General features: G+C 37.7%; 1 protein-coding gene and 1 pseudogene across 6 annotated transcripts in view; both read right to left on the minus strand.

Annotated features, from left to right (window-relative positions):
- The window catches only part of SLC38A9 (solute carrier family 38 member 9), an 83,332-nt gene that overhangs the window by 45,355 nt on the left and 18,048 nt on the right, over window positions 1-19,929 (minus strand). For 5 of the 6 annotated variants that reach the window (XR_009353960.1, XM_059175002.1, XM_059175006.1 and 2 more), the window contains 3 exons: window positions 5,262-5,394; window positions 258-379; window positions 59-122 (listed from right to left, as the gene is read on the minus strand). Coding sequence is in view for 5 of the 6 variants with exons in the window: in XM_059175002.1 (XP_059030985.1) it covers window positions 59-122; window positions 258-379; window positions 5,262-5,394 (319 nt within the window). In the remaining variant the exon portion in view is untranslated. The remainder of the gene's footprint in view (window positions 1-58; window positions 123-257; window positions 380-5,261; window positions 5,395-19,929) is intronic. The other variant, XM_059175007.1, reaches the window with a different exon arrangement.
- Window positions 15,558-15,933, minus strand: LOC131832241 (small nuclear ribonucleoprotein G-like; annotated as a pseudogene).

Raw genomic sequence — 19,929 nt, forward strand, 5'->3', positions numbered from 1 at the left:
TCTTACAAAATAAAGAGAAAAAATTTCAGGCAAAAGGTGTGCTGAAAAATTTTATTACCTGTTTTATGCCCCAAGGAATACTTAATATAGATGTTCCCATCATGGTATTCCAAATCATAAAACTGAAAACATAGAATAATAGTAGTAAAAATATGGAGTTTGACTCTTTAAACATTTTAATTAAGACAAAAATGAAAATAACCAGGAATTTTCATTTATAAAAAGTTTGTTATGATCCAAAAAGAAGTTTTACTCACATGGTTACTAAACTGGTGTTTTTGCCGTATCCTTCAGTGTAACTTTGAAGTTTATAAGCAGAACCCAATGGACTATATACATAGCACTCTTCTGGAGCTGGAACTACATGATCTGGGGCAATCTAGTAAAAGAAGAAATGTTATAAGAGAAATGTTACAACCAGAAAATGTGCAGGATAGGATATTTTCTAAACATCAGAGGACCTGACTCTAGATATAATTCTTTTTTTTTTTTTTTTTTTTTTTTTTTTTTTTTTAAAGATTTTATATATTTATTTGACAGAGAGAAATTACAAGTAGATGGAGAGGCAGGCAGAGAGAGAGAGGGGGAAGCAGGCTTCCTGCTGAGCAGAGAGCCCGATGCGGGACTCGATCCCAGGACCCTGAGATCATGACCCGAGCCGAAGGCAGCGGCTTAACCCACTGAGCCACCCAGGCGCCCTAGATATAATTCTTAATATCACAAACAAATAGCATGTATCCCTGATTAATGAATATAAAAAACCCTTTCCAAATGCAGTAGATCTAAAGGACTAAGAGTTTGGAGAATAAGAGCAATAAAATGTTCATGTGAAATGACAATGAATTCTTAAAATATGCAACTATAAAAATATTTTTCCCTTCATTTTCATGAGAAAGAAAGAAGAGTCAGTAAAGAGTGAGATTAAGGAATTCTAGATGGAGGAGATCTGGGGCTTAAGTGAGAGGAATTTCAAAAATCAAGTGGCCATTGAACTCCTCCAGGAATAGGTTTTAGCAAACCTAGGGTAGGGAACAGTAGGGAACTCAAACTATAAAGAAATGACACATAAATACAAGATAAAGAAAGGAAATATATATGAAAAGCATATAAAAAGCAGAAGTAAAAAGTGAGCTAACATAGCCTAAGGAAAGGCAAAGCAAGGATTCTTAGAGATGGAATACGCAAACAAAACACAAGGAGCTAATAGAGAGGCTGAAGACACACGGAATGACTGAATAGATATATTTTCTTATACACATAGTTCTCACCTTACCTCCCATACATATCTTCTGAATTCTACCTCCTTAGAGAGGAAAAAAAATTAGTCTCCTGGTGGAATTCTGCCCATCTCCCTGAGAACAGTCCTTTGAGAACATGAAGTCCCATATAGTAGTTAAAAAATACAAGAGCTGACAGGTAAAAAGTCAATGATCTTTTCTCTTTTTTAAAGATTTTAATTAACTAATGAATTTATAGCACATGAAAGTTGGGGGAGAGGCAGAGAGAGGAGGAGAATGAGACTCTCAAGCAGACTCCAGGCTGAGGACACAGCCCCACTCAGGGCTCCATTTCATGACCCTGAGTTCACAACCTGAGCCAAAAGCAAGGGTTAGATGTTTAACTGATTCAGCCACCCAGGTGCCCCTCTCCCCTTTATTCTAAGTAGGCTCCACACCCAGCATGGAGCCCAACGCAGAGCTTGAACTCATGACCCTGAGATCAAGACCTGAGCTGAGATAGAGTCAGAGGCTTAACAGACTGAACCACTCAGGCATCCCTCAACAATCTTTTACATTTAGCATCCACTATATAAATCTACAACTCTATGCTAGGTTTAGTGTTCAAGATAAAAAATACAGTCCACAACTTTAAGAAGCTTAAATTCCAGTTGGAAGACTGGAAGCAATTAGATAAGGGTAGAAGAGAGAAAAAAGTAAGGGTGGGATACTGTATTGCAAGAATGACAAAAGATTAACAGGGACTAGAATCGTTAGGGAAGACGTCAAGGAAGTGATAGAACATTGGACCTTAGTAAGTAGAAAGGATATGGACTGGTACAAAAGGAAAAAGTACAGAGACTTTACGTATATAATTGCTGGTATCTTGCGGGTAAAACACGTCTTGAATGTTACACCTCCTGTGGCTTTGGAAACAATTATTTCTGAGAAATAAAAAGGCATATATGTAAATGGCTCTGCTGTTTTCTCTTTTACCCTTAACCATCCTGGGTCTGAGTTGTATTATCTTCTTCAAGGGTGTAAAAAGAAAAAAGGGGAAGGATCATGTCTGCATCAGGCAGGTGATAAACTATGATGGCTTGCAAAGTTCATAAAAAGTGAAAATTTAAAGTTACAGGAGGCAGGATTAGAAGCTAAAGGTTAAGAAGTTATAAATTTTTAAGAGTTACAGACAAAATGGAGAATTGGATTCCATACTCCAGCAGTAATGTAGGGCCGTGCCTTCCTTCCTTCCTTTCTTGTTCCTTTCTCCCTCTCTCTCTTCCTTCTCTCTTTCTCTCCCTCCCTTCCTTCCTCTCTTCATTTCCTTCTTTCCTTTCTTTCTTCCCTTCTCCCTTTCTTCCCTTCTTCCTTCCTTCCTTTTTTTCTTCCTTTTTCTTTTTTTAAAGATTTCATTTATTTATTTATTTGTCAGAGAGAGAGAGGGGGAGAGAGAGCACAAGCAGAAGGAGCAGAAAACAGAGGGAGAAGCAGGCTCCCTGCTGAGCAAGGAGCCTGATGTGGGACTCAACCAGGACCCTGGGATCATGACCTGAGCTGAAGGTAGCCCAGGTGCCCCCTTCCTTTCTTCCTCTCTCTTGCTCCCTTCTTTCTCTCTTTCCCTCCCTCCCGTCCTCCCTCCTTTCCTTCCTTTCTTTCTCTCTCTCTTAAGATTTTATCTATTTACTTGAGATAAAGAAAGCAAGAGAGAGCGAGCACAAATTGGTGGGCAGGGGGCATCCAGAGGGAAAGGGAGAAGCTAAGCAGAGAGCCCGATGTGTGGGTTCTATCCCAGGACCCCAGAATCATGACCTGAGCTGAAGGCAGATGATCAACCAACTGAGCCACCCAGCACCCAGGCATAGGACAGTGCTTTTCAAACTTAAATTTTCTTGTGACAGACACAGGGATGTTGTTAAATACAGATTATGATCCAGTAGGTCTGGAGTAAGGACTGAGATTCTGCATTTTTAATAAGTTCTCAGTGATGCCAGTACTGCTGGCTTGTGCAGGACACACTTTTACTAATCAGGATCTAGGAGATGTTGGCAGTCAAATAATTTTCTTCTCTTCCCCATTCTAGAATTAAAATAGTAAGATAAATAAGGAAAGTTTCAGAAATAAAAAGGCACAACTCCATAGAATCCTGAGACATGTGGTTTCACACTGTTTTTCCCTTAACCATCTCTTAATAAAGTAATTTTGGAATTCTCAGGAAATGAGCCTGTACGTATACATACATTCATTAAAAATGGTCATGTCTTACTGTTAATTCTAGATCACTATTTATTACTGTTTATACACTTTGATTTACTACAGTCATCTCAATGTCAGTTAACAAAAGGTATTCAACTTGGTGTACACTGCTGACTTAATTTCCAGCCAAACAATGTCTATTCAGACTAGACTGGCCCAGCCAGTATCTTTGAAGCCTGCTTCCACAAGAAGAGCTTCTAGGTCTGAATTAGACCCAGAGACATTGGATTACTTTTACTCCACAGAGGACTTAAATAATCCCGTTGGAACTAAGTCTTTATGACAAGTACTGATATAAAGGCCTAGGGGAAGAAAAATGAAAAGATTGGGTAAAAAAATGACCAGAATATTTTAGAAATCACTACTTCAGCTATGCAAAAGGAGATGTTAATACCTCACATGGCTTTACTTGAGATATCTCAAGTCTTGTCCCTCAGTAAACACCTAAAGAATACTGGTTTCGCTCTCCTTTTTTTTATTATCATCTATAAAAATATCACTTTTCCTCCCAGAATGTTTCCATTTTTTTAAGCTTTTAAGTTTCTGTATATCTCATGTGATGATTCTTATAAGCAACCAGATTACTTCACATATATATATTTAAAGATTTTATGTATTTATTTGATAGAGAGAGACAGTGAGAGCAGGAACACAGCAGGGGGAGTGGAAAAGGGAGAAGCAGGCTTCCTGCCAAGCAGGGAGCCCGATGTGGGGCTCGATACCAGAAGCCCAGGATCATGACCTGAGCCGAAAGCAGGTGCCCAATGATTGAGCCGCCCACGTGCCCTCCAATACATATTTTTGATCCTAAAGTAATAATACAGATTTTAGAAGACCAAAAATCAACAACTATCGCCCATGGTCAAATCCGGCCCTCAACCTATTATTTTACGGCCTCTTTGCAAAGAGTGGTTTATATATTTGTTTTTTGTTTTTTTAAAGATTTTATTTATTTGTCAGAGAGAGAGAGGGAGAGAGAGCGAGCACGGGCAGACAGAATGGCAGGCAGAGGCAGAGGGAGAAGCAGGCTCCCTGCCGAGCAAGGAGCCCGATGTGGGACTCCATCCCAGGACGCTGGGATCATGACCTGAGCCGAAGGCAGCTGCTTAACCAACTGAGCCACCCAGGCGTCTCTGGTTTATATATTTGTAATGATCGTAACAGATAAGTGGAGGTGCCCCTCACTTGTGCTTGCTCTCTCTCTAGTGCTCTCTCTCTCAAATAAACAAATGAAATCTTAAACAAAAACAAAACAAAGCCAAAAGTGAAGAATATGCAATAATATATGGCCCACAAAGCCTAAAACGTTTAGAATCTGCTCTTTGACTCTTGTTTTTTATCTATACAAGGATATATTTGTTTATATGTATTTCAGTTTCCCACTCTAGTAGAAAAATTTTAAAAATTTTTTCCCTTGTAGCTTCAAACTTAATAACTGAATGGACTAACTAGATCTACTATTATTTATTTATCAGTGACCTAAAGTACTTTAAAAGTAGTTTATTCTCCTCAGAGCTCTTAGGATTGGAGACTAGCAGAATTTAATCTAACAAATCTCAGGCTATTGTCAACACAGAGAGATTATTTCAAATCTCTTTGTCATGCTAGATAAGAATAAACTAGTCTGGGATGTTAAGATGTGTACTAATTACTATCTTGATTTTCCATGATGCCATCTGGAATATGGCCAGCAAAAAAAAAGATCAATCACTGGGAGTTTCCCTGGCTTATGCTGTTCGCTATTCATTTCAACTTAACGTTAGACAATTAGCAATGCTTGTCCCTTACCAGTGCCTTGTCTGCAGGAGCGGTGAGCCGGCTGTAGTAATGAATCCTCTTGTTCATGGCAGAGGCATGGTCACTAACCCTCTGAATGACATCATTCACATTGACGATGTTTGTGGGCTCTATATAGAAAGGCCTAGAGAAGGGAATATACACTTGACAAAGAACATTCAGCCAGAAATTCTGGAAGTCAGCCATTGAGGAAAATAACTTCTTGTCCTCCATTAGAAATGGGATGTACCAAGGCAAGGCATTCAGTTCTCACTTTGGGTGGGAAAAGAAAATGTCACAAAAGAAGTATTATCCAATCCAAAGACTAACGCTTTTGTCTCATAATACTATTATAAATACACTTTTTTAATTTTTAGGAATTTAGCAATAGAGGAGACATAACAGAAAGAGCTTCAGTCAGATATGAAAAAGAAGTATATAGCAGCTGTTAGTTTTCAACAATGAAATTTAAACCTATACAGCTTTTAATATTCTCTCAAAAAGTTTCTGGCACTAAATCAAAGAAATTATTGTCATAAATGTTCCTATACTAAAGAGGAACCACTCTCTTCTGCTAAGAAGTTTCCACTCCTTCTTTATGGGCCAAAGCTATTTCTTATGACAAATAAAATATCTATTGCTTGGTTCATGTACTAAAGATTAATGATCTCAACTACCTCCCTTGTGAAACTTGTCACAAGTATTATCAAATGGAATATGAAGACACTACAGATATTTTGCCTCATTTTACTTTATTTGGACTTCAGTAACAAATCTTATTATGCTATTATTTATGTATATGCTTCTTTCCCATAACTATGTCCCAATCAACTGCAGATTCTAGTTTTCAATTATTTCTAGTCACTAATGCTGCCAGTTCCTTACCAAAACTCCCTCCATTTGTTTCTAAGCTTCCAGTAAGATACTCTAAAACAGAAAGACCAGGCAGAGTAGCATGACTCTTAAATCCTTCTAAGTCACAAATGATACTGTGCCCCAAACTGAATATAATATGCTATTTTCAGATTACAAAACGATCCAAATAATGAAGGGGGGAAAAGCTCAGATTTCTCTGGTTCCATATAACTCTCCTGTACTTAACAGTTGTGAAAGAAGCTTAAAATTTATGTTAGTCATAAGCTGTGATCATCAAGACAGTATGGTATTGGCACAAAAACAGACACATAGATCAAGGGAACAGACTAGAGAACCCAGAAATGGACTTTCAACTCTATGGTCAACTAATCTTCCATAAAGCAGGAAAGAATAACCAATGGAAAAAAGTATCTTCAACAGATGATGTGGGGAAAATTGGACAGTCACCTGTAGAAGAATGAAACTGGACAACTTTCTTTTTTTTTTTTAAGATTTTATTTATTCATTTGACAGGGAGAGAGATCACAAGTAGGTAGAGAGGGAAGCAGAGAGAGAGAGGGAGAAGCAGGCTTCCCGCTGAGCAGAGAGCCCGACACAGGGCTCAATCCCAGGACCCTGAGATGATGACCAGAGCGGAAAGCAGAGGCTTAACCCACTGAGCCACCCAGGTGTCACGAAACTGGACAATTTTCTTATACCATACACACACAAAAACATTCAAAATGGATGGAAGACCTAAATGTGAGACAGGAATCCATCAAAATCCTTGAGAACATAGGCAGCAACCTCTTTGACCTTGGCCATGGCAAATTCTTGCTAGACATGTCTCCAAAGGCAAGGGAAACAAAGGCAAAAGTGAACTACTGGGACCTCATCAAGATAAAAAGCTTTTGCACAGCAAAGCAATAGTCAACCAAACTAAAAGGCAACCTACAGAATGTCTTACCAGATAAAGGTCTAATGTCCAAAATCTATAAAGAACTTATTAAACTTAACACCCAGAAAACAAAAATTCAGTCAAGAAATGGGTAGAAGACATGAACAGACATTTCTCCAAAAGAAGACATACAAATGGCCAAGAGACACACAAAAAAATGCTCAACATCCCTTGGCCTCAGGGAAATACAAATCAAAATCATAATGAGATAATACCTCACACCAGTCAAAACGGTTAAAATTAACAACTGAAGAAACAACAGATGTTGGTCAGGATATGGAGAAAGTGAGCCCTCTTACACTGTTGATGGGAATGCAAAGTGGTGCAGCCCCTCTGGAAGACAGTATGGAGGTTCCTCAAAAAATTAAAAACAGAACTACACTATGACCCAGCAATTGCACTATTAGGTACTTATCCAAAGGATACAAACATAGAGATTTGAAGGGGCACATGAACTCCAATGTTTAAAGTAGCAATGTCCATAATAGCCAAACTTTGGAACGAGCCCAGGTATCCATTGAAAGATAAATAGATAAAGAAGATGTGGAAGGCAGCTATGCTCACCAAAAGCATGGAGGACACGGGGAGTTAGAGAGAAGGGGACTGGGGTAAATTGGAAGGGGAGGTGAATCATGAGAGACTATGGACTCTGAAAAACAATCTGAGGGGTTTGAAGTGGCGGGGGGGTGGGAGGTAGGGGTACCAGGTGGTGGGTATTATAGAGGGCACGGATTGCATGGAGCACTGGGTGTGGTGAAAAAATAATGATACTGTTATGCTGAAAATAAATAAATGAAAAAATAAAATAAAATAAAGAAGATGTGGTATATATATATATATATATATATATATATATATCCTCTAGTTCCATCCACTTCCTTGCAAATGGCAAGATTTCATTCTTTTGAATGAATATATATACAATAAAATATTACTTAATCATCAAAAGAATGAAATCTTGCCATTTGCAAGGAAGTGGATGGAACTAGAGGGTATTACTAAGCAAAATAAGTCAGTCAGAGAAAGACAAATATGATTTTACTTATATGTTGAATTTAAGAAACAGAAGAGATGAACAGAAGGGAAGGGAAAGAAAAATAAGATAAAAACAGAGACAGAGACAAAGCATAGAGACTCTTAACCACAGGAAACAAACTGAGGGCTGCTGGACGGGAGGAGAAGAGGGAGATGGGCTAAATGGGTGATGGGCATTAAGGAGGGCACTTGATGGAATTAGCACTGGGTGTTATCTACAACTGAGGAATCACTAAATTCTACCTCTGAAACTAATAATATACTATGTATTAAGTAAATTGAATTTAAATTTAAAAATGTGTTAGTCATTTCTGGAGACAGTTAATCTAATCTTGTGGAAATACTTGAAAAACAAGTGACTAAAATTTTAGTTTGTTATTTTTCCAACTATTAGATATTAGAGAAATGATAGTATAGATGTTAAATTTAATCCTGTCTCTCTAGTTAGTATACAGAATCTCTGAATCTTTCTTTTTCTATTTATTCTCTATCACAGCACCTAAATAGGATGGGTACTCTCCAGTTCAATCTTAAAGTTAAGCACTTACTAGAGCAAATATGTGGATATATAGATCAACATGACAATCTCTACTAAGCATATTATTACTAAGTGAAGTAAGGGATGTCAATAAATCTGAAGGTGATATAAAGAAAACATGAAGGCTGGAAGCTGGGTAAACTATCCCTACTTATAAATTTGGTAGCCTTAGATAACTACTAACCCTTCCAAAGCATTACAGTATTCTGTATAATTTGTATATCTACTGTGACAGCAGTACTAAAAAGCAGTGTAAAAATATTTACATCTAGGAGACAGTTCAGTCATACCTGGGGTCACAATCTACACAGCATTTATTTCTTTTTTTGCAAGAACAATGCCCCACAAAATTCAAGAAAGAATTACAGGTTTAATGCCAACAAAAAAGACATTGCAACTGATCAAATATTATGAAAGAGAGTAACAAGTAGGTTATTAATAGAGAGGTGTAGATGTTCTACTTGTAGCTTTTTACTCTGAAAATCCAAATGTATTAATATCAACCACTAAGTTGGATTGAAGTCTTGCAGAAAAGCAGTCCTAGAAGTGCTACATTTTTTTTTGGCTCCTGGCTTCTAACAGAAGAGTTAACTGTACCAGTTTAGTTGGCTTGGATACCTTGAGAGCAGAATGACTCTGAAAGTTTTTTTTCCCAACAGTTTTCATCGAGATGCTGAGTGCCTTTTCAAACAAATATTTTGGAATGTTTTCAAAACATATTCTCCTAAAAAATATCCAACTCAGCATATTTTAACTAAATTATTAGAAACATACACTTAAGGCTTCATCTGAGAGGAAAAATATAAACTACATTTCTAAATTGAACTTCAGTTGGCTCTGAAAATACTTTTAAAATTAATAGTATACAGAAAACAGTATTAAGAGTAAAATACTTTTGAAACTTGGGCTTTTTCTTTTGAACATGGTTTCATGTGATTGCTCCCTATCAGGGTTACCTCCCAAATGAAATGTGGCTCAAATGTGCCAAAGTAAAAATAAATTATGATATTTCATGTAGAAAGTTCTATTTGTTTTACCTTATAAATATGTGTGGTCATGCTACAGAAGAAAATGCTTTTAACATTTAGTAGAAATTTTAAGATATTTAAAATGTGACTCAAAATCCCATATTTTGTTATTTCTACCTAACACCTTTTCTAGTTCTACTCCTTAAATTCCTTAAAAATTTTTGGCTTTTAAATTTGTCTCCACCCTTCTACTGACCAATTATGTTTCTCTAGAGTTTAACAACAAACCCCATGACTCTTTAAGTTCATACTCAATATGAAGACCTATGACTTAAAGCTGCTCCTTTATTCACATCTGTATGAAAGCTGAAGCACTCCACACCTGCCAGATTGGGGTAGGTTGTTAAAAAATGAAAAGGGAATCAACTATTCAAAAATCTCAAGCAAAACAGACATTCAAAATAATGAATTCACTGTATGTGTTTCTTCCTGCATGGTAAAACGCTATGTCTGACAAGAAGCAGTTCAATAAAGACAGAAAAGAAGTTAATCAAGCCATTGCACCTAGAAATTCCTTGCCGCTACAATTAAAAATAATGGTGACCTGGAGCTTGCTAATATGTTTCTCACTTTCCTCTGATGCTTATACAACATCATTTTTCACAAAAATCCTGTTCCACACTCCAATTTCACTCACTATTATCAAAGGCTGAGCACACAAATTTTCTCTGTGATGGTTAATTAATTTGTACTGGTTCTCAAATTTATTAAATATTATCTAAGTGCCAAGCAAGTATTAAGCATAGTTCTAAACATTTAACAATGAATAAGACACAGAACCTGAAGGTTCATAATCTGCTGGAGAAGAGAGGTAGGTAAGCAATTCCAATCCAAAGGGAAAAATACAGAAAGAGAGTGACTACTTATAAGCAACAGTGGGAGCAAGAAAGAGTGAACAGAGTTGTGTGTTACTAGATAGGTGCAGTTTACTATGCAATCAAAAAGCAGAAGAAGCTAAACCATGTCTGGCAGAACACTGAGGAAGTTACAGCTGAGGTGGATCCTGGAAGATACAGAGTTAGTCAGAAATATATACAAGCATGTAGAAAAAAACAGGACAGTATGATGTATTTTTGGGAAACTCTAAATAGCAGGAAGAAAAGGGGTAAGACACAAGGTAAACCAGGGCAAGAACATGGAGGACTTTGCAAGCCAACAAAAGCTACGATCCTTTATGTTAGAATACCCAGCTGATTCCTTCTCCAATCTCAACCCTCAAATAATCAGTTATTCCGAGTTTAATCCACTGACATTTTTCTTCTCTCTCTAGATTCAATCTCTTGGCGGACTTATCTAGTCACGTAAATTTAAATATCATGTATATGCTGATGGCACTCAAACTATTATCTCTAGCCTGAACGCCTGATTCATATATATCAGACTGATCTTGTCCCTCTCTCCAACCCCATCTCTTGGACTTCATTACTTACCACCATCACACTAGCCTCCTCACAATTCCTGAAACACTACAAGCATGCACCTATACTCCAGGACCTTTGTTACCAATTTCAGGTAAAACACAAAGCCTCCGAAGGCCTTTCCACTAAGTATCTGCATGGCTTGCTTCTTTACTTCTTTCAATTCTTTCCTCACTTGAGGAATAAGGTATTTAGCTATCCTTGACAGCATAGCTAAAATTTCAACCCATCTTCTCTACACTTGTCATTTCACATATTTTCTCTGCTTTATAATATCTCCTTAGCATTTATACTATCTAACACAGTATATACTTATATATTATTGGTTGCTTCCGGTAACAGCAAGGATTTTTGTCAATTTGGTCACTCCTATATTCTCAGGGGCTAGGATAGTACTTGGCATATCATAAAAGCTCATTAGAATATGGTGAATAAAATATCATTTATCACTTTAAGAAAAAGTCCACTTTGAAATAATTTTTAAAAAATAATTCCATGCCCAACGTGAGGCTCAAACTCACAGTCCAAAGATCAAGAGTTGCATGCCCTACCAACTGAGCCAGCCAGATGCCCCAATACTTTGAAATTATTTACAGTCACAAAGAAGTTAGAAAAACAGTACAAAGAGTGGAGTACACTCCACTCAGGTTCCCCAATGTTGATATCTTATATAACCATAGTACAATCATCAAAACTTGCATTACTTTTATTTATTTATTTATTTAAAAAAATATTTTATTTATTTATTTTGAGAGAGTGAGCAAACATGAGAGGCGGAAGGTCAGAGGGAGAAGCAGAACCCACTCCCCCACCCCCCACGCTGAGCAGGGAGCTAGCTGCAAGACTAGATCCTGGGACTCCAAGATCATGACCTGAGCTGAAGGCAGTCAGTCAACCAACTAAGCCACCCAGGTGCCTGTATTACTTTAGAATCAGGAAAAATGTTAATGAAAAGTTATAGGGATAATTCTTTCAACTTTTCTGTAGGTTTAAAATGTTTAAAATAAAGTGGGGGACGGGGCACCTGGGTGGCTCAGGGGGTTGAGGCCTCTGCCTTCTGCTCGGGTCATGATCCCAGGGTCCTGGGATCGAGCCCCGCATTGGGCTCTCTGCTCAGCAGGGAGCCTGCTTCATCCTCTCTCTCTGCCTGCCTCTCTGCCTACTTGTGATCTCTGCCTGTCAAATAAATAAATAAAATCTTTAAAAAAAAAAATAAAATAAAGTGGGGGAGAAATGATGGAGGGAGTAATCAAAGTGTTAAGTACTGTACAAAAGAAGCAGCAACTTGTACAAAAATCAATTTACTGTGTTAATTTAGTGTGTTATCTTCAAACCAATTAACCATTTTTTAAGAGGATAGAATGATTAACTGTGTGATGTGTTACTGCTAAGTCAAATGAGATGAGAACTGATCCATGAAATGACCACTGGTGACTGTGATGTGAGTGCTTTCAGTGGAGTAGTAATGGCAAAGGCCTGTCTGAATTGGGTTCAAGAGAAAAAGTGGATATGGTGAGAATAAATAATCCTTGCAAAGAGTTTTTTGTAAAAAGGAGCCAAAGAAATGGAGTGGTAGCTAACAAGTTAAGTATAAATACTTCAGAAAGCATTAAAAAAGCATAACAAATATAAAAATCACCCATAACCCCACAATGAGTAATCATTAATAACACTTTCCCAACCTCATTCTTTTGGGCAGGAAACATGAGATTCCATTGTATGTTCACCAGAATTGCTAAGATTTTAAAATCTGACAATACCAAGCACTAGGAGGAGGTAGAGTAATGGAAACTCTTACACACTATAGTGGGAACGTAAACTGGTTTAACTCTTATTGAAAAGAGTTTCGCATTATCTAGTTAAGTTGAATATTCACATACATATATCCTAGAAAAGTTCTTACACATGTATGCTAAGACACACATACAATATTTATAAGAACATTAATTGTAAGATCTTCACATTGGAGACAACCCAAATGTCTAACTAGAGTAGAATGTAAATATACGTAAACTTCAGATAGTCATAGAATAAAATAGCAGAAAGCATGGGAAAGAAATACTGTTATATACAATTTGGATGGAAATTACACTACTGAACAAAAATTCTAAAATAATATATATAGAATGATCTCATTTACATGAAGCGCACAAAAAGGTAAAACTGAATTCAGTCTTTAGGGATACAGAGACAATAAATAAATAAAAGTAGGGAAACGGTCACACAAACATCTGGAGAGTGGTGAACCTGTAGGGAGGAAGGAGGATGTGTTTGGTAAAGGACATATGAGGAACTTCTGGGGTGCTGCTTTTTCTATACCTTGGTGTTGGCTGCATAGGTGTTGGTTTTACAATTATTTAAAAAAATTGTCCATATGGGGTGCCTGGGTGGCTTACTCAGTCAGCTCAGGTTATGATCTCAGGGTCCTGGGACTGAGCCCCTGGTTCTTGCTCCTTGCTCAGCAGCAAGGCTACTTCTTCCTCTATCTCTGCCCCTCCCCATGCTTGTGGTCTCTCTCAAATAAATAAAATCTTAAAAAAAAATAAAAATGTACATACATGCTATACAGTCTTTTGTACATATATCACGTGATAAAAGACTTTAAAAATATAACTTGAATTAACCCATTCTTTCAAAATTTAGTAAGGAGATGAAAAGGGACCAAAAAAATCTTGTGTATCATACAGAAGTTTACTGGTTATCTTTTGGCAAACTATTAATAAAGATGTGTCAAACTCAAACACAAGTTACCTACTTTTCTATGAAAAGAAAACTGTTTAAAATATGTTAACTCCTCCTGCAATGGCAAGCCGCTATCAAAAGTATGCTATATAGGTACACAGCATGCATTAAAAACCTAAAAGCCTCCACATACTTAACTAGGCTCCACACTGGGCGGGGCTTGAACTCATTATCTGAGATTGAGACTCAAGATGAAATCAAGAGTCAGACACTGAAAGACTGAGTCACCCAGGTGCCCCAAGAAAGTAGCTGCTTTTTAAAAATTCACACTGAGTAGAGAATATTCTGATAATGGATGTTTAGAAATGTTTCCACTGGGGTGCCTGGGTGGCTCAATCGTTAAGCGTCTGCCTTTGGCTCAGGTCATGATCCCACAGTCCTAGGATGGAGCCCCACATTAAGCTCCACACAGAATAGAGCCCTGCATCGGGCTCTCTGCTTGGTGGGAAACCTGTTTCTCCCTCTCCCACTCCGCCTGCATGTGTTCCCTCTCCCGCTCTGTCTCTCTTTGTCAAATAAATAAAATCTTTAAAAAAAGAGAGAAATGTTTCCATTGTACATATTATTGCTGAAAATGATGTTTGTCACCAATAAAAACTTCTATCTGCAATTTTACATACATGGATGAAACTTTCTAACATGTAAAAACTTCCGAAGTTGTAAATGGCCTTTGAATGAATCTGTTATTAAACATAAAAATAGTCAAAATAACAACTGTAATAATGAGGCAAATGACAGCACTAGTATCTTGGTATTTATTCCTTGTAATACAAACATCAATCAGTATTTTCACTATCTCTAGGTTGATATAAAATAAAACCACCACCATCACTGCATCCTATCTTCCACCTAGAAAAAGCAGATCCAAACGGGACATGATGAGTGACCTCAAAAAAGGAAGATTAGGAATGTGGGAAAAATTTCCAAGATAGTATAGTTCTCCAGCAACTCTTCCTTTTAACCACCCTATGAAAATGTCAAAATAAATCACAAATTGTCCCAATAAACTTAAGTGCAATAAGTTAAGAATATCATTAACAATATTTTGAAATAAAGGGTATGTCTTAATTATAAATAAAGGGTAGGCTTCAGCCTGAAATGTCTTGCCAATCACTACCCTCCTTCTTACACAAATCCACCAGAAGAATTTCTGGAAAAGAGGGGTGCCTGGGTGGCTCAGATGGTTAAGCGTCTGCCCTCGGCTCAGGCCCTGGTTGCAGGGTCCTGGGATCGAGTCCCACATCTGACTCCTTGCTGAGCAGGGAGCCTGCTACTCCCTCTCCCACTCCCCCTGCTTGTGTTCCGTCTCTCACTGTCTCTCTCTCTGTCAAATAAATTAAAAATCTTAAAAAAAAAAAAAAAGAATTTCTGGAAAAGAAAGAAAATTTCCCGTTTTGTAACCCTAAATATTCTCCATTTTTAAAAAAATGAAGAAGAAGAAGAAAAATGCCAGGTCAGCATTTTAACTAAAATTTCCTTTCCTTTTAACTTCATGCCACTGATGCAGGCCTAAAGTCCTCTGGCAAGGTCATCCAAGGATTTTAACTGCTATAAACTCTAGGGATAGAGACTGAAGCCAGAATGATATACAAGGGGAAAGTACCAGGTTTCAAGGAGAAGTAAAAAGTTTTACAGTAAAAATTGTGCTTCAGAATCACTGAAATGCCCCCCAAATATATATTGTAAGCATTTTCTCGTATTAAGAATTCTTTTTTTTTTTTTTTTTGGCTATTATAAAAGTTTATTTAACAAAAAAGCTCAATATGAAAATGCACACGATCTGATTTTTATATCGTAGTAAAACAGGTACTATGGAGAGGGGACATGTGGAAGCAGTTGATTCTTCTGATGAACATATCCATTGTTTATACTCGTTCTAAGGCTTCTAACATGATGATACTATTTCCTCGTATTACCACCATTCCAATACTGTTCTGTTGCCCACTAGTTGCCATCTCCACACATTCATCTATCACAAGATTCATAAATGGATTGAACCCCCGCAATATTCCTTGAATATGTCTGCCACCATTTAATTTCAATGATAATTTCTTGTCATAAATTTTTTCAACTCGGGTGGGTGAGCTTTGCTCATGGTGTCTACTCAGCGAGCTCAAAGATGCCTCCAAACGGCAAGAATTCCTTTTTAAAAAAGATTTTATTTATTCATTTTTAGAGAGAGGGAGAGAATGAGGGGAGGGACAGAGGGGGAGGGAAAGGGACAGGCAGACTCTGTGCTGAGCTCAGAGCCTGATGCAGGGTTTGATCTCACGATCCTGAGATCATGACCTGAGTTCAGGGGAAGGCTAGAGACTGTTTTATTGTCCAAAGGACCATTTTGATTGGAACAATTATTATGAGAACAGTTTTATTAGAAGCAGTTGTGGGAGTAGAGTGAAATTAAGGTGAGTAGGCTTTACTTTCTAGCTTTTCCAGAAACAAGGCAAAAAGTATCCCTAGGAGTAACAGAGTCACAGTGGTAGGAACCATATATCTGAGTCCCTAAAACTCATTTTTAAAGATTAAGGATGTTAGATTATGTCAGGATAGGACAAATCCAGTCTATGGCATGTTTTATTGGATCATGGCCAAGTCCATGTAATTTTGTATTCTATGGCTATTCTCACCGCAAAATGGTGAAGTTTAATTCATAGGACCACAAAGCCTAAAATATTTACTATCTGACCCTTTATAGAAAAAACTTTGCTAACTCCTGCCAGACATTGAAAATCTCCTTAGTGACTCAGAAGTGGAGATAAGGACTTCTATTCCCCTTCCTGGTGGGCAGAGGGGATAAGCAGGAAGGAGGCCTCATGCCTTTGTCACATCTATGTCAGGGAGCATCTGAATAGGTCTTTCCTTTAGAAATGCTTGTAACCAGATGTTAGTAAACTTCAACCAGTTTAATCCTTTAGAAGATCTACCACATATTTGTAAGACTATGTATTACAAATAAAACAAAATTCAAAGGAAAGAACTTCAACTTCAGTCCAAAAAAACTACCACAACAAATATCCTTACTCAGAGCAGTGCCTGCACAGAAAGCCCCCAAAACACCTAGCCATCAGGACTACTAATGGCTAAATTGTATTTCTGGCTGGGCTCAGCCAGACCCTACAGCATAGTTACTCACAGGAAGATAATTCCACAGGATTCTTGGTAATGCTAGCTCAGGATGTGATAAACCAGTATTTTTCCTAGTGAAAAATGAGTACTGAGTTAAAAAAAATAAAATCAAAATATTTATAACTGTTCATCATAGTGCTCCCTTTTTCTCAGCGTGTGTCTATCTCCTTCCCTGGAGGTAAGGGCTGTGTTTGAGCACTTCTTGCACACTACAAATGCTTAGTGAATGTTTGCTGACAAAAGTAAAAATATAAGAAAAAAGGATAGGAGGCGGCAAGTGGAGAGGGAGTGAAAGAGGCAGAGAGAGGAGGCAGGCAGGGAGATAGCTAGGGAGTAACAGGGAGAAGTAAAGAATTACACTGAATGAGCAGTACCTTAAATTTTATCTACTATGTGACCTCACCAAAAAAATCATAGAAAAGAGGGACAAGATGAAATGTACCAAAATATTTCAACAATGTTTACCTCTATGTGATGGAATTTATTTCCTTTGCTTCTGTTGTCAGAAACTTCCTTATACCCACCTACTAAAAAAGCTCCACCAAGTAGAGAAAAAAACATGATTTGTAACATTCCACAGAAACACAGGTGATTTAAATAATGCTTTTAAGAAAATGAGTTTTTATTTTGCATATACTACTTTTACCCTAAATTATAAGACTACTATATTTTCTTTTTTGTTTTTAAGATTTTATTTATTTGAGAGAGAGAGAACGAATGCACACGAGCAAGGGAGGGGCAGAGGGAGAAGCAGAGTCCCCACAAAGTAGAAAGCCCAATGTAGGGCTCAATCCCAGGACCCTGGGACCATGACCTAAGCAGAAGGTAGATGCTTAACTGACTAAACCACCCAGGTGTTCCTGAATGCTGTATTTTCTGAATAACTTGGTTCTCATTATAGAAGTAGTAGACCATCTATACTGAAGATAATATGTAAGTTATAGAGGAAAATGAAAATAATCCATTAGAAAAAAATCATTTCAGATTTTGATGCATTACCAAATGCACACAGACGCACACATATGCATGTAAGCATCTAGCAAAAAAGGGTTCCACTGTGGAAAAGTAACATGGGGATGGAAACGGGGAGAAGAATGAGAAAAGAGAATAGAAGAAAAATAAGGAAGAGATGGAGGGTATAGAAGTAGCGCTGCATCAGCAAGTGGACCATCCTTGTCACTGATATATTGTCAAGATCCTTGTCCCATCTACTTAACATGGATGGCACATTCTCAAAATATAATTTATGCAGCTCTGTAAATCAGCATCCCTGGGAAAACTACTTTTCTATCTCTTGTTATACACCTCCATAATCCCTAACTATGGAACTACCAAGCTTCAGTAACCGCTTCCAATTATTACTATTGGGCCCAGATCTACTCTTACAAATTAATAAACTCCTCACTTTGCTTTGTTATTCCTGCTCTCTCCCAGGACCACAAGTATCCTAAAGAGTCAATTCAGGCTGCTATTCAGGGGTAGTATTATTGCCAAACGAAACAGAAAGAGGCCATCTGACATTACGTGCAGACTAGTAGAGATTCTAAAAAAACGAGGGGCCATGACACAGTGTGTTTGAAGGTACCAGGAATGCTGCTTATTTTCAATATCTACCTCTGTCCCACTGACTTACCAGAGTTCTTGCAATGTTGTCACTTACCAAAACAAAACAAAAACCCCTAACTTTTAGGTCAGGCTTTTACATTTCTAGGATTCTCCATATTAAAATGCAAATAGCTATGGAAAGGTAACAGACTAGGTCTCTGACACATAAGACTGTTTTCCATCAAAACACCAAATAGACAACAGATCCCACAAGAATAGGACAGATAAGAACTGTGTTGAGTGAAATAAGTCAAGCAGAGAGAGCCAATTATCATAAGGTTTTACTTATTTGTGGAGCATAACAAATCACATGGAGAACATGGGGAGATGGAGAGGAGAAAAGAGTTGAGGGAAATTGGAAGGGGAGGTGAACCATGAGAGACTATGGACACTGAAAAACAACCTGAGGGTTTTGAAGGGGTGGGGGGTGTGAGGTTGGGGGAACCAGGGTGGTGGGTATTGGGGAGGGCATGTATTGCATGGAGCACTGGGTGTGGTACAAAAACAATGAACACTGTTACGCTTTAAAGAAATTAAAAAACAAAACAAAACAAAAACAGTTGATGAGAGAAAAAAAAAAGAACTAGTGAAAAAGGGGGGACAAAAAGTATGATTTACCAAGCACTGCCTAAGAGGAAACTGCTGGGTCAATTATTGCCCTGGTGGAACACTAGGATACAAAAGGAGCATGAAAGCCCTATACCCTAGGAAAAATGAAAAAGGAAATGTTGATAGAAGAAAACTGAAAAAGGGGAGCTCAAAAACAAAATAACCACTTCATAATCTGGTTTTAGACTGGCTGGAATGTTCAACTCTCAAGGGGCATAATCCCAGAGCAGCATCACAGTATGAAGCAATTCTGAATACCAGCTATATCTTTGGTTACCAGAAAGTCTGGGAAAAGCAGGAAGACAATATCTTGGACCAGTGATTGCCAATGGAATCTATCACATACAACACAGGAGATTTCTAAACCTTTCTGTCCCTCCACGCACATTCCTAACTCCACCCCAAGCCAGGTGAAAAACTGAGAGGGAGAAGAGGTGTGTAGAGAGAAGTATACACATATGCTTTGCAGAAGTTCCTCAAAAGATCCAAATGGTTATGACATGTATTCCTACTCTACAGTGACAAGCTTCATCCTCCATGAGTCTAATTAGACCCCATTTACACCAATGTCATAAGCAGATCCAGCACACTATCAGCCCAAAGGAGTTCTTAAAATTGTTACATTTGAACTGATAGATATTTTGATTGCCACCTAGTGGAAGAGAGAAAATTAATCACAAGCTAAACTGAGGAAAAGCAAATTAAAATATCAAATGTTGTTCTCTATTCTCTGATGGCCAAACACAGTTTCCCCAAGTGTGGTTAC

The sequence above is a fragment of the Mustela lutreola genome, chromosome 5 (assembly GCF_030435805.1).
Source record: "Mustela lutreola isolate mMusLut2 chromosome 5, mMusLut2.pri, whole genome shotgun sequence".
NCBI lineage: Eukaryota > Metazoa > Chordata > Mammalia > Carnivora > Mustelidae > Mustela > Mustela lutreola.